The sequence below is a fragment of the Saccopteryx bilineata genome, chromosome X (genome assembly GCF_036850765.1).
Source record: "Saccopteryx bilineata isolate mSacBil1 chromosome X, mSacBil1_pri_phased_curated, whole genome shotgun sequence".
Taxonomy (NCBI): Eukaryota; Metazoa; Chordata; class Mammalia; order Chiroptera; family Emballonuridae; genus Saccopteryx; species Saccopteryx bilineata.
The window spans coordinates 113,968,858-113,983,289 of NC_089502.1; the positions used below are offsets into that span (position 1 = coordinate 113,968,858).

At 44.7% G+C, this 14,432-nt stretch overlaps 1 protein-coding gene and 1 pseudogene across 1 annotated transcript; one reads left to right on the forward strand and one right to left on the reverse strand.

The window, feature by feature from the left end:
* Positions 1–3,541: 3,541 nt before the first annotated feature.
* On the reverse strand, positions 3,542–4,081 carry LOC136317795 (ferritin heavy chain-like). Its single transcript, XM_066250526.1, has 2 exons — positions 3,869–4,081; positions 3,542–3,757 (listed from the first exon to the last, which is right to left on the reverse strand). The coding sequence occupies exons 1-2, from the start codon at positions 4,079–4,081 to the stop codon at positions 3,542–3,544; spliced, it is 429 nt and encodes a 142-aa protein (XP_066106623.1).
* A 156-nt stretch (positions 4,082–4,237) lies between these two features.
* Positions 4,238–12,752, forward strand: LOC136317796 (dnaJ homolog subfamily B member 6-like; annotated as a pseudogene).
* The last annotated feature ends 1,680 nt before the right edge of the window (positions 12,753–14,432 follow it).

The window sequence follows — 14,432 nt, forward strand, 5'->3', positions numbered from 1 at the left end:
CTCCAGTCACAAAGCACTTTTTCACAATTATGACACACAATATGAGGAGACCAATTCTTGTCTTGATCACCAATGGGAACTTGAAAATAGGCAATGTATGCTCGTGTCACAAATGATGAAATATTATGCCTTTGATGTTGAAGTGTGTAACAGCCACATATATAACAGAAGTTGTCAGGACTATTCTTACCTTTATACCTACTCGAACAAGCCATGATTCAATCTTAAAACAATATAAAAGAGTGTTTTTATCAGATAATTTTTTATATTTAAAAACAACAACAATTATTTAAAAGTGATGTTTGGAAAACATTAATTGCATTGTGGTTATGTTCAATCCAAGAGTCATAGCCCTTTAACTCCAATTTAAAAATCAATGCACGCCGCTGGACCAGGCTGTTGTGCTATGGATAGAGCATCGGACTGGGATGTGCAGAAACCAGGTTCAAAACCCTGAGGTCCCCACCTTGAGGGCGGACTCATCTCGTTTGAGCAAAGCTCACCAGCTTGGACCCAAGGTTGCTAGTTCGAGCAAGGGGTTACTCGGTCTGCTGAAGCCCACGGTCAATGCACATATGAGAAAGCAATCATTAAAAAACTCAGGTGTTGGCCCTGGCCAGTTGGCTCAGTGGTAGAGCGTCGGCCTGGCGTGCGGGAGTCCCGGGTACGATTCCCAGCCAGGGCACACAGGAGAAGCACCCATCTGCTTCTCCACCCCTCCCCCTCTCCTTCCTCTCTTTCTCTCTCTGGCCCTCCAGCAGCCGAGGCTCCAATGGAGCACAGATGGCCCGGGCGCTGGGGATGGCTCCTTGGCCTCTGCCCCAGGCAGTAGAGTGGCTCTGGTCGAAACAGAGCGATGCCCCAGAGGGGCAGAGCGTCGCCCCCTGGTGGGTGTGCCGGGTTCATCCCGGTCCGGTGCATGTGGGAGTCTGTCTGATTGTCTCTCCCCGTATCCAGCTTCAGAAAAATACAAAAAAAAAATCTCAGGTGTTTCAATGCGCAATGAAAAACTAATAATTGATGCTTCTCATCTCTCCATTCCTGTCTTTCTGTCCCTGTCTATCCCTCTCTCTGACTCTCTGTCTCTGTAAAAAACAAACAAACAAACAAAAAACCCCAAAACAATGCATGCCATTAACTGTAAAAAAAGGATATTAAAATTGCATAAAACCTGGAGCATGCACCAAAAAAAGTCTTCAGATTTAGAATCAGCGATGTAGAAGTGTGTAGAAACAGTTCTAAAAGCTCATGCACCAGAAAATTAAAAAATATTTCCAGTGTTATCTAAATTCCCACCTTAAGAAACTGAAAGAATGCCCTGGCTGGCTTGTTCAATGGATAGAACTTTGGCCTGGCGTGCAGACATCTCAGGTTTGATCCCCAGTCAGGGCACACATATGAGACGACCATTTGCTTTTCTTACCTTCGCTCTTTCCTTCTCAAATCAGTGGCTTGATTCATTCGAGCATAGGCCCTGGGCACTGAGGAGAGCTTGATTGATCCCAGCATGTCAGCCTCAGTCACTAAAAATAGCTTAGTTGACTTTAACATTGGACTCAGATGGGGATTGCTGTGTTGATCCCAGTCGGAGTGCATGAAGGAGACTATCTCCCCTCCTCTCACTTAAGAGAAAAAAAAAGAAACTAAAAGAATGGAGAACAAAATAAATCCAAATAAAACAGAAGGAAGTAAGTCTTTGTCCCAAATCAGGAACTGTTTGTAATCTGGGACTGAGCTAATATATTGAGCAACCTGAATAAAGCAGGATTGAAACATGTGCACTATATTTGGGGATTGGCCTCACAGAGAAGCCAGTGGATGAGATTTTTTTAAGTGTTTTATTTGTATAGAATTTCTTGGGGTGACATTGATTAGTAAAATTTTATAAGTTTCAGGTGTACAATTCTATAATACATCATCTGTATATTGTATTGTGTGTTTATCACTCCATGGCAAGTCTCCTTCCATCACCATATATCCCCATTTACCCTCTTCTAACTCTGCCCACCCTTGTTTTAAATTTGTGTTTTCTGAGCTCGCAGGGAGTACCTGCTCCATTCACCCAGTGTTCCACAGAATATCTCCATTCTCCAATCAGGGTTCCACACAGTAACTCTTTCCTACTTCCAAGGTCCCCACGATAACTCCTCCTCCTTCCATGGTTGCCCACAAAAAAAAAACAACAAAAAAACAAAAAAAACAAAAACGCTTGACCAGGTGATGGCGCACAGCATTGACTGGGATGTGGACCTAGGTTCGAAACTTTGATGCTACCAGCTTGAGTGCGGGCTCACCTGCTTTGAGCAAAATCTCACCATTTTGGACCCAAGGTCCCTGGCTTGAGCAAGGAGTTACTTGGTCTGCTGAAGGCTCGTGGTCAATGCACATATGAGAAAGCAATCAATAAACAACAAAGGTGTGGCAATGCGCAATGAAAAACTAATTTTTTTTGTACTTTTCAGAAGTTGGAAACGGGGAGGCAGTCAGACAGACTCCTTCATGCGGGGGACCCGGATCCACCCAGCATGACCACCAGGGGGTGATGCTCCGCCCATCTCGGGCATTGCTCTGTTGCAACCAGAGCCACTCTAGTGCCTGAGGCTAAGGCCACAGAGCCATCCTCAGTGCCTGTACCAACTCTCTTCCAATGGAACCTCAGCTGTGGGAGGGGAAGAGAGAGACAGAGAGGAAGGAGAGCGAGAGGGGTGGAGAAACAGATGGGCGCTTCTCCTGTGTGCCCTTTGCGAGAACCGAACCCAGGACTCCTGCACGCGAGGCCGACGCTCTACCAGTGAGCCAAACTGCCAGGGCTGACAGACTAATAATTGATGCTTCTCATCTCTCTGTACCTGTCTTTCTGTCCTGTGTATCCCTCTCTCTGACTCTGTCTCTGTAAAAACAAACAAACAAACAAACAAAAACCTCCTCCTTCCAGCGTCCCCAGCAGTACTTCCTCCACATTCCAGGGCCCCCATAATACTTCCTCTTCCATCCAGGCTCCCCCACAAAACCTCCTCCTACATCCAGCAACCCCTGCAAGACCTCCTCCTCCATCCAGGCTCCCCTACAAAACCTTCTCCTCCATCCAAGGACTCCCGTAATACTTCCTCTTCCATCCTGGATCCCCCACAATACCTCCTCTGCAGTCCAGGTCTGTACTAAAATTCTTCCTCCATTTATACTACTGCGCAATGCCTCCTCCCTCCCACCAGTCCCACACAATACTCAGTCCTTCCCTCCCACAAGTCGCACACAATACCCCGTCCTTCCACCCATGCAATTCCCGAGCTGCACGTGGTTGGGGTATGGATGGTTGAAAGATTACTGGAAACTTGTTTAAAAACTTAAAAGGTGAAGGTTTTGCAGACATAAATCAATGAAAGACCTTTATATTTACAAACCAACAAGTTTATTAGAAGAAATGGTAAAACTTGAACATAAAAACTTAAGTGAACTTTTAGCAAGGGTAATAGAGCAACATGCATGCTCGCATGGTGAGGAGGGGCTTTCTCTCTATGACTAGCCGGAAGGCAGTCCAGACTCAGTCCTTGCTGTCATCCAGGGGGAGCTTGCCACAGTGGTGTTCTGCTGGGCCTGGTTCTGGGGCTCCCATCTGGCACAGGATGGTGATGTGGTCCTCCAACTCTTTGTTGAACTTCAGCTGTTCCTGCAGGCAGTGGCTCTCCAGGAAGTCACACAGAAGGGTGTCCTTCTTCTCTGTGGCCAGCTGGTGCAGACTGAGCAGGCTCTGCTTCACCTTCATGGACAGACGCAAGGCGCTCTCCAGGACCTTCAGGCTGTTCCCTCAGAAGACGCTGTGATTGCTACGGAAGTCGCGCAAGGGGGTGTTGCTACCGCGCTGGTTCACCAGCTGGATGAGCCTGTCAGCAGTTGCCCTCTCCTTGCCTGACTGCTCTTGGAAGAACAGGGCGAAGGGCTTTGAGACCATCTTATCCAAATAAAAAGCCATGGACCCGTAGATGTGCGCTGCGTAGAGCTCCAGCTGGATCTGGTCAGTGATGGCGGCCTCACAGTCGGGGTGGTAGGTCTCGCTCACTAGTGAGGGCAGTGAGGACGCCATGTTTGGAGGTGCCGGCGTGGGTGGGCAGCACTGAGGATAACGTGGCGCGGTGGGGGCTGCAGGACAGGCAGCGGCAGGACGAATGCGTAGGTTACAGAGCTTGGGAAGGTCCCCCAGAGTAGGTGGCCAGGGCTGTCAGAGGCTGAGTCAGCAGCAATGGCGGTGGGACCTCCTTGTGCCCCCAGAATCGAAGAGGAAGACAACGCTGTTGAGTTCCGGTTCCGAAGTGAAACGGAAGCTCTGCAATCAGAGAGGAGGACCCCTGCTGGTAGGTTCTGAGGCTGACGAAGCTGGGCGATGGCACCAGAAATGAACTCTGTTACTAGGTCAAGGGAAGGGTTGGAGTCAGTTAACCTGCAGGTGGACTGGGGGTATGAAGGGTGCAGGGAAGGGGAGAAGGGAGGGAGGAGGGGGAGTGGAGGGGGGAGAAACGGTTAAGAGTGGGGAGGAGGTGGGAGAAGGAGGAGGCGGAGGGGGGAAAAGGGGTAAGGCGTGGGGAGGAGGGGGAAAGGGAGAGGAGGAGGTGGAGAAGCGGGAGCACTGTGTTTTAGGTGCCATCAGAGCCTGGTGAGGCCAACAAATTTGCACTGAGCACCTGAAATGTTCTGAGTCTTTAATTTGGCAATGTTTCTATTTTCAAGTAGTTTCTACTGTTTTCTAGTTCCCTTTAATATCATCAAGTTCTCGTTTTATAAACCCATTTTCTTCCTGAATATTTTTAGAATATTAATTCTTATTTTTGATACATGTATCATTTTATTTAGAGAAGTGTTTTTTCATCATCAGGATCTCCACTTTCACTTTCCTATAATACTTAAAACTTTGTTTATTCATATTTAAGAATAAGGAGCACATTTGTTTAGCTTTGGTAATAAGTATACTGTACATCTTATTTGTATTTCTGATGGCAGGTCACTAATAGACTTCTGGAAGAGCAGAGTATGTCAATTAGGGAGCACTTTTCTCTTTGAAATACAGAGTATGGGGTTTGTAGATAAGGTAGAGACCATCCCAAATGCCAAAAGCTTGGCATTTTTCTGAATTTAAAAGACTTCTCTGTATTCCTCTTCTAGGAGGATGTATCCATTTGCTTTATTTCCCTTCTCTTGTGCAGGTGTGCAGTTTTCTCGAATCTGCTCTAATATGGGTTCCCTCCTTGAATCTTTGAATGAATGAGGACCATGTCCTTATCACCTGTACCAGCAATGTGCACAGGAGCTGTGTAAGTACAACAAATAGTAATATCCTATGTTAAGCCAGTAAATCTCAAATGCTTGTCACAGCAGTTAGTCTACCCTGACTAATTACCGAGGAAAAGGAAGTTCTGGACCACTACAGGTTAACCTCCCCTAAACCCCTATGCTCTTGTATTATATCCTCTTGGTAGAAATGCATATCCAGAAAAAAAATATAGATAGCTAAATCATTATGGTCTATTTCTTTTGCTAAATTTATCAGTAATATATATCAGTATTGCTCCCTTTTTTCCTCATGGAGAATGAAATGAAAAATCCCTCAAGCACATATAAGGACAAAGGAACAAATTTTTCCATTTCTCTCAATTCTGGAGAACAAAATCAGGCCGGTTCTTAGGTGCCTGACTATAGCCAACAACAGAAGTCACACAAGGGAAAGGGACCATAACTGGCTGAACTGGGAGACTTGATATCATCTCAATATTTCCAAAAGAAAATTAATTTCATGTGAAATAATTATCTCCTTCAATAGGAGTATGGTTTGATATCTAATACTAGTAAATGCCATCATGTACGAAACTAGCACTGTCTATTAGTTGGCAGCAACAAAGGACATGTGAGTACTGAATACTTGAAATGATCATAGTTTAAATTGAGATGTGCTACCATTAGGAAAATAGCTGTCTTAGCCTTGCTCGCTTGCACTTTGCATGATTAGTGCATGAATACATGGCACAGCCACGTGTGTATAGCTTCTGTAAGGCTACAGGTATTTCCCTTTGGTGGAGATAGCTTGCCTGCTTTCCTGCCACCAGAAGGAGCCATTTTCCTGTTAATTTAGCTTCTGCTGTGATGAGTGATTTTGCTCCTTGCTCACTCACTGCTGTGAGTGGTTGTCCCCTGTTGGTTTGCTAGCCCGCTGTTGCAAATCTCTAATGAATTAGAATATCCTTATGCTTTCCTGCTCCACAGTTCCTCTAGCATCTGCCCAAATCCAGAGTGAACCTGCCTGGCCTCGGCTACCACCTCTGCTCAGGGCGATTGTGGATGCCTGGATCGCCTGCCCACCACTTTGAGGGGCCAGTTGGTTGTTTCTTTGCCTGAGAGTCAGTTTTCTCTGCATGGGTGCTTGTCTGTCATTTTGAGACTTTATTAAATGAAATGGCCCAACGCTTTCCAGCTGTGCAGTGTTTCTACCATCTGCCAATATCTAGTGTGGACGTGCCAGGTCTCGGCCCTGGCATTACACAGCAACAAAACACATGATTTTGAGAAACTAGTGCCAAAACATAGAAAATATTTTTATATTGATCTATTGAACTAATAATATGTTGGATATATTGGGCTAAATAGAGGGGAGGGACAGTGAATGGTAAAGGGGTCAAATATATGGTGAGGGAAGAAGATTTGATTTTGGGTTATGGGCACACAGGTATGCTTATTGGTCTTATTATTAGTGTACAGGAAAAGTGTTGAGTGCCAGTTGCAGTTCTGTGTGCTTTACACGAATTAAGTCATCTTAATCTTGATCACGCACTAATGAAGAAGCAGGCACAGAGAGGTTAAGTAAGTTGCCAAAAGTCACACAACTGGCAAGTCTACAGGAGATTTGATCTAGATCAGCTCCAGAGTCTGTGGTCTGAGCTCTTCTCTTCACCCATAAGGTCCTTTCCCCTGCATGCTCCCCACTGCTCTTCCTGGGGGTCACAGGGATGAACTGCTGCAGGAAGAATTCTTATGACATGTGAGTCCCAGGAGTCTCACTACTGAAGTGCTCTTTGGAAGGGGTTGCTATACAATATTAAAAAGTAAGTAACTGTGCAGGAAGGAAACTTCAGTTGAGCTTAGTGCCAGTCATTAGAGCTTTCCTGCCACACCGAGTAATTTCTCACTGTGGGGTTCAGGTTCTTTGTTTCAGGTTCACTTGTATTCCGGGCACTTCTATTAAGTCAGTGTGGCTTGTTATACAGTGCGCCCACCCCCACACCTTAGCCTTGCTGATTGCTGCCTCCTATCATCTTCTCCTTAGCAATATTATTCAATCCTGCACAATTCACACCATCTTTGGATGCAGTTATATGTTGCTTTCTGACTGTGTCCTACATGTGTACTTTATTCCTCAACCTCAGTATGAACTCTCTTTGGGGGGGCTATGCCCCATATTAGACTCTCAGTGCCCACAGGTCCTAGCAAAGCAGGGAGTGCGAAGTTGTCGCCTAGGAAATACTTGTGGAGTGATTCACTTGGGGAAAGATAATACATTACCGTCTCCATGTCTTCATTATTAATTCAGCTCCTTTCCCTACTTACTTGTTGCACAAATCCTCAAAACTTACATTGAATCGCTGCTTCCTTTATATTTCAAATACATGCACTGGGTTCTAGTTAAAGTGCCAGGGTTGCACTTAGAGCAGCACTGTGTGTTCCTTGCTCACTGACTTTGGGATATGTGCATTCACGCCTTTATTCCTTGGTCCCCACAAACGCACTAGGGGAATATAATTGTACTATTTCGTAAGGAGGGTATGCGACTAGAGATATATTGCATTCGTGGTTAGACAAATGCCTGGCAGGTTGTAAACACTCAGTAAATGTCAGCTACAAAGAAAGGATGCATGTTCTTCTTTAGCTTTTAATCTCTTCTAATAACGCCTGGTTTTTATACCTAAATCACATTTACACAAACATGGAAAACACACATTTCAGGTGTTTTCTTTTTTATGATTTTATTTATTCGTTTTACAGAGGACAGAGAGAAAGAAGGGAGGGAGGGAAGGGGCAACTGGAAGCATCAATTCCCATATGTACCTTGAAGAGGAAATCTGGGGCTTTGAACCAGGTAACTCAGCATTAGAGCTCAGTGCTTTATCCCCTGCGCCACTACAGGTCAGGCCTCAAATATAGTCAACTGTTTATCCATTCACTCATTTCCTCACATTGTTCAGATATATAACTTCCCATCTGACCCTTCAACAGTCACACTATCCTAGGACACCAGGAGGCAGTGTTTGCTCAGTCAAGTAAATAGTATTGCCAGTTTGCTTTGCCCTGGGGTCCAGCCTGAGTTAAGGATGCTGTTTTGAGAACTCGCACTTGTTCTTATTTTCTCCTTCACCTGTACTTTCCTTATTCTGTGATTGCCTGTTTTTCTTCCCACTTCTTTCTCCTTCCAATCTTGACCCAACGCCATTATACAGCTAAGCACTTCCTCAGATATGCCCCTTGCAGAAATGTGGTTGAGGTTTCTGCATCATTCTCAACAAAATGTTCCATGAAATTCCTGATAGCTAACAAGCCAGCAAGACAAAGCTGTGTTTGCCATCCCAGGCACAGCAAGATTCTGGGTTCGAGAGTGGCTTAACTGTCCTGCATTCCCACGGTTTTGCTTTCCATGATTTATTTCACTTACTCCTGGTCAACTACAGTCTAAAAAAATTAAACAGAAAATTTCAGAAACAAACAATTCAAAATATATTTTGAGGATAAGAGAGAGACTATATTCAAGTAATTGTAATAAATGTTCTATTTAATTATTAATTATTGTTCATCTCTGAATGTTCCTAACTTATAAATTAAGCTTCCTCATAGTTATGTTTATAAAGGGAAAACATTGTATACATAGGGCTCGGTACTATCCATGGTTTCAGGCACCCACTGGGGATCTCAGAACATACCCACTGAGGACAGGGAGGGACTACTGGCTATGGGCGCTCCCCAGGCTTTCCCTCCTGCGTTTAGCTGCTTCCTAGAGGCACTGCCCAGGACTCCCCACCATTTTCTTTTTCTGGATATGAGAACTCTGCCAAGTGTGAGTAAAAACAGCAGCTATCCTCAGGGAGCCCATTCCCAGTGCTAGGCATTTTGTGATTCACATGCATCCTCTCATTTCATCTTCAAATAGGGCTGAGAAGTAGCTGTTACACATGTGGAAACCATGGCTGATGTTAAATAATCAAAGTCAGGCAGCCAGGAAACCGAAGAGCTGGGGTTCACAACTGGCCCTCTGATTTTAACACCCTTGCCCTTAACCTCCCAATCCCTTGAGGTCCTCCAAAATATCACATGTCCTTGCCTCAGCAGCTAGAAATAGAACAATGCCATCACCCCCTTGGCCACCCACACCCACAGAGCCCAGGTGTTACTCCTTCTCAACACCGGCCAGTTCCAACTCTGATGGACAATTAGAGTTGGAGACTTGACCTACCAACCTGTCAAAGCTGTGGTCCTTTCCTCTGGGGTCCCATCTCCAACAAGCAAGGAAAGACGCCAATAATACCCATATAGGCAAGTCAACCTAATGGCCATGGGCAGTTGAGCATACGGTGAGGTAGGTGACTCGGGCTATCTGCAGTGCTGAGCAGCCAGATGAACATGGACATTGGGGGAAAATACGCAGCATGGTTTAGCAGAGTGTGTGTCCTCTGATTCAGAGCTGAGGTTTGGTTTCTCCCAGTCATCAGCAATTCCCCCACACTACGGGGAAGGGCCAGCTCAACAACTCAGAAATAAAGAATTTCTCCTTTGAACAGCTGTGGAAGTAAGTATAGGGGCCAGCTCTTCTGCAGCCTGAGTGAGCTATATGGACAAACCATTTCTGGGACATAAATGCAGAGACAGGTCCAGGTTCTCTCTGAGCACTGGGGACAGATTCCACATTTCAGTTGTTTTGATTTTGTTGCATTTACATCCTTGTCCAATGAGGAAGGGAAGAAGGAGCTGATTGCCCTGAGAGTTTTGGTTCTCTGCATGGTCAGGTTTTTTGGACTGAAAATGGGTAGTCTTGGAAACCATGGGAGGTTTCTCCTGGAAGAGCACCACTAATCTGGTTCTGGGATACATGATTTTCAAAACCCACATGTGTATTCCTTCACCTGTGGGTTACAAACTGTTCATGGGTTCCAAAATTAATTGAATGAGTCACAAGCACAATTTTCTTTTAAAAAAGGAAGTAGAGCCCTGGCCGGTTGGCTCAGCAGTAGAGCGTCAGGCTAGCGTGCGGAGGACCCAGGTTAGATTCCCGGCCAGGGCACATGGGAGAAGCGCCCATTTGCTTCTCCACGCCTCCGCCGCGCCTTCCTCTCTGTCTCTCTCTTCCCGTCCCGCAGCCAAGGCTCCATTGGAGCAAAAGATGGCCCGGGCGCTGGGGATGGCTCGGGCGCTGGGGATGGCTCTGTGGCCTCTGCCCCAGGTGCTAGAGTGGCTCTGGTCGTAACATGGCGATGCCCAGGATGGGCAGAACATCGCCCCCTGGTGGGCAGAGTGTCACCCCCTGGTGGGGGTGCCGGGTGGATCCCGGTCGGGTGCATGCGGGAATCTGTCTGACTGTCTCTCCCTGTTTCCAGCTTCAGAAAAATGCAAAAAAAAAAAAAAAAAAAAAAAAAGTTAAAAAAAAAAAAAAAAGGAAGTAGATTGAAGTTGAATACAATGGAAAATACCAGAGTTCCTTATACATATCAAGTCATTATTCCTTAGGATTTTTTTTCCCAATTTTATACACTTATAGCTGTATTGGGTCACAATATAAGATGTTGTCTACTTGTGGCTGAGATCAAAATGTTTGTAAACCACTGCTAATCCGAGTCTCATTTTGAAGGAAGGGAAAATCATCTTTTTCTCACAGGGAATTGGAAGTAGTCAAACACTGACCAAATCTCACATAGCCATCAAAAGCAGAAGGGAAAAGTAAAGTGAAGCTTAATTATATGAATGGCACACTATATATTGTATTTCCCCATGTATAAGAAACACCCTTTTTCAAAATTTTGGGGTCTAAAAATACTGTGGATCGTATACAGCAGTTGTAGATTTTTTTTACTTGTGTTTTCTGCTTTCTCAGACTTGTTTTTGAGCTGATTCTTAAAGACAGTGAATCTTCATCAGACACAGAGGAGAACAAGCTAATGGGATGAGAATTTTGACAGTGGTGAGGAGTTGTGTGAATTTTATGATGAATGAAACTCGAGTTTAATAACTTTATGTAATACTTTTGTATTCCAAAATTCGGGCCCCAAAATTAAGCTGCGTCTTATATGTTGTAGCGTCTTATACATAGGGCAGTACAGTATACAGAATACAGCAAAGAAAGTGAATGAACTACAGTTATATGCAGCAACATAGATTACTCTTAGTAACATTGTTTTGAACAGAAGAAGCAAGATGAAAAAATAATGCCTCATCTATGAGCAATTTATATAAACATTTAAAAGGCAAAATTAAACTCTATGAACCCACAGGTGATAAAATTTGAAAGGAAAGTGATAGTTACCTGAAACCAGGCTCATGGTTACTCCTGGAAGGCAGAGGTGGGAGCGGAGTCAGGAAGGAACATGCCAAGTGCAGGATTCAAGGGAACTGGCTGTGTTGTTTCTTAACCCTGCTGGGGTCACATGGGTTTCAGTTTAAAATCAGTAGTTAAGTTACAGTCTATGTTACATTGACTTCCAGCTATGCATGTTTCATAAGCTTCAAGATTTTAAAACACAGTTATCAAATTTGTATCTATTCGCCCTCTACATTTTTATTAGTTGCTGCTAATCATTTCCTCAAGGAAAGGTTCAGAGAAACGACTATGCAAATGAACTGTCAGGGCCAATTACTGCTAGACCAGCAATGCTCAACACAGATGTCAGTAACAGGATGCTGCAGAAAGGAGAAACGACAGCGCAAAGAGCCTCGCAGCGCAGGAGGCAGGAGACTGGACACCTGGCAGCCTCCTCTTCCGCCACTGGTTTCCTGTCCTCAACTCCTTGCAACAGCCAGGTTATTCTTGGTTCATTGCTGTGAGGTTGTAGGCGGGCAGAGACCTGCCTCAGCTGAGCATATTGAAGAGCCTACCACAAACTGGCACTGAAGTGTCGTCCATGTGAATATCCAGAGTATAAGGTAGAAGTAGGGAGAAAATTCAGAGTCTTTGAGGCATAAGAGGTGCTATCAGATGCTAAAAAATAACAGGACATCTATCAAAAAAATGGAAAAGAATTATACAACGGAGGAGGTGCAAGTCATTTGGACAGCGCGTTTGAATTCGGCTTCACAGTCTAGAAGCCAGATGATGTGTTCAAGGGAATGTTTTGGTGGAAGGGACCTGTCTTCATTAGACTTCTTCAAAGACACGTTTGACAACTTCCTTGGGAATCTGAGAGTCCCCCAAGCGAGCAGGCGCTGTGGCACAGGCTATTCTTCTCTGCCTTCTGACTTTTATATCTTTTGCAGGAGGGTTTTCTTTTTTAAATCAGGATTTAATTCTCTAGGTCAGTAGATCATAGAAGCATCGCTTCATTTTCTTCCATTGCAAATGGTGCTGTTGGGTGGGAAAATTCAAATCTGTGTTTAGGTCTATCACAATAGTTAATTTCAGAAAAATCACTGCAAAGAGAAGCAGGGAGACTGGTCAAGAAGGAGTGGATGTTTAAGATGGCCAGTTAAAGTCAACTACAAATGGTAAGGAACAGCTGCTGTACTTGGATATGAAGTAATTCATCCCAGGCCTCTATTGGAAATGTTAAACTTAACAAGTCTCATTTACAGATTCACAGGAACATTTTTTTTTTTTTGAAGATTTCTAACGAAGTCAGTTTTCAGGGTAGCTATACCCCGGCTAAAGTGTTTATACAGAGCTCATCTGAGGCCTTTGTCATAAACATTTGAAATGATTTTCAGGACATTATAAGACTTTTCTTGTCTTCAAAGTTGTAAATCTCTATATTCTTTTTGCCTTCTATTAATTGTATTCCAAGGAGGCCATTATTTCCATTCACTAACACCAGCATGGACGGGCTTTCCATTGTGTTTGAAATATGAGCCATGTAGTGCCAGCATGCTGTAAAGTTTGCGTTGCTGGGACAAATATTCCACAAAAGTCACTTCAATTTTTTTTTCAATATTTACTCATGAAACATATTAATGCATCAATGCTAATACATTTCTGCTTTAATATAAATTGAGGGTGTTGTTTAGATGTGCATGAAGGCGGGTTGGGGAAAGAAGGTGTGAGGCTTGCTTGCTTGCTGGTTTACTGGCTGCAAGCACTTTGTGCAATTAGTGCTTGCGCAGGTGCCAAAAAGCCACGTGTGTGTCTCTCAAAAGCTGTGAGTGCTTTCAATCAGGATGACTCTCCCAGACCGCTCTATCCCCACTGCGAGGTGTTGAATTCCTAATCCCTTGCCTTCCACTGCAAAAGCAGGGTTTCCTTTGTGTATTTGCTCACCTGTCTTTGCAAGCCGCCAATAAGTGGGTATAGCCCTACACTCTCCAACTCCACAGCTCCTTTACCGTCTACTGAAATTAAAAGCGAACCTGCCTGGCCTTAACCAACTGCACTACATCTGGCTGCTTAGTAACTTTTGATAATATTTTGCATATAGAATGTTAATCTTAGGGTTAAGAGATATAGCTGGTAAACTGGGTCTTGGTCATTTGCTGAAACAAAGGAAAGAAAAAAAAGAAACTTTCAGTGGCAAAGGAAGTGTTCTACATTGGTGCAATCCAGTACAGAAGCCAATAGCTATGTGTTGCTATTGAACACTAGAAATATGGTGAGTGCAATGGAAAAATTACATCTTTTTTTTTTTTTTTCTGAAGCTGGAAACGGGGAGAGACAGTCAGACAGATTCCCGCATTCGCCCGACCGAGATCCACCCGGCACGCCCACCAGGGGCGAAGCTCTTCCCACCAGGGGGCGATGCTCTGCCCCTCCGGGGGGTCCCTCTGCAGAGACCAGAGCCACTCTAGCGCCTGGGGCAGAGGCCAAGGAGCCATCCCCAGCGCCTGGGCCATCTTTGCTCCAATGGAGCCTCGGCTGCGGGAGGGGAAGAGAGAGACAGAGAGGAAGGGGGGGTTGGAGAAGCAAATGGGCACTTCTCCTGTGTGCCCTGGCCAGGAATCGAACCCGGGACTTCCGCACGCCAGGCCGACGCTCTACCGCTGAGCGAACCGGCCAGGGCCGAAAAATTACATTTTAAACTTCATTTACAATTTTCTGATTTAAATCCACAAAACCATGTGTGACTAGTGGAAAACCATTGAACATACTGGTCCAGATCCATTTGCTTTGAATAGTCAAACATACTAATGCTTTGGGTATGGACACACCTTAATTGCAGTACTACCTCTGTTACTGCCCCCCAAGACTTTAGATGGGGTATTTGATTTTCCAT

Excerpts from the sequence above, each read along its gene's own strand:
- LOC136317795 (XM_066250526.1), bottom strand. The coding sequence starts at position 4,081 with ATGGCGTCCTCACTGCCCTCACTAGTGAGCGAGACCTACCACCCCGAC. Across the intron at positions 3,758-3,868 it reads CTGACAGGCTCATCCAGCTG|GTGAAGCAGAGCCTGCTCAG; the intron begins GTGAACCAGCGC and ends CTGTCCATGAAG.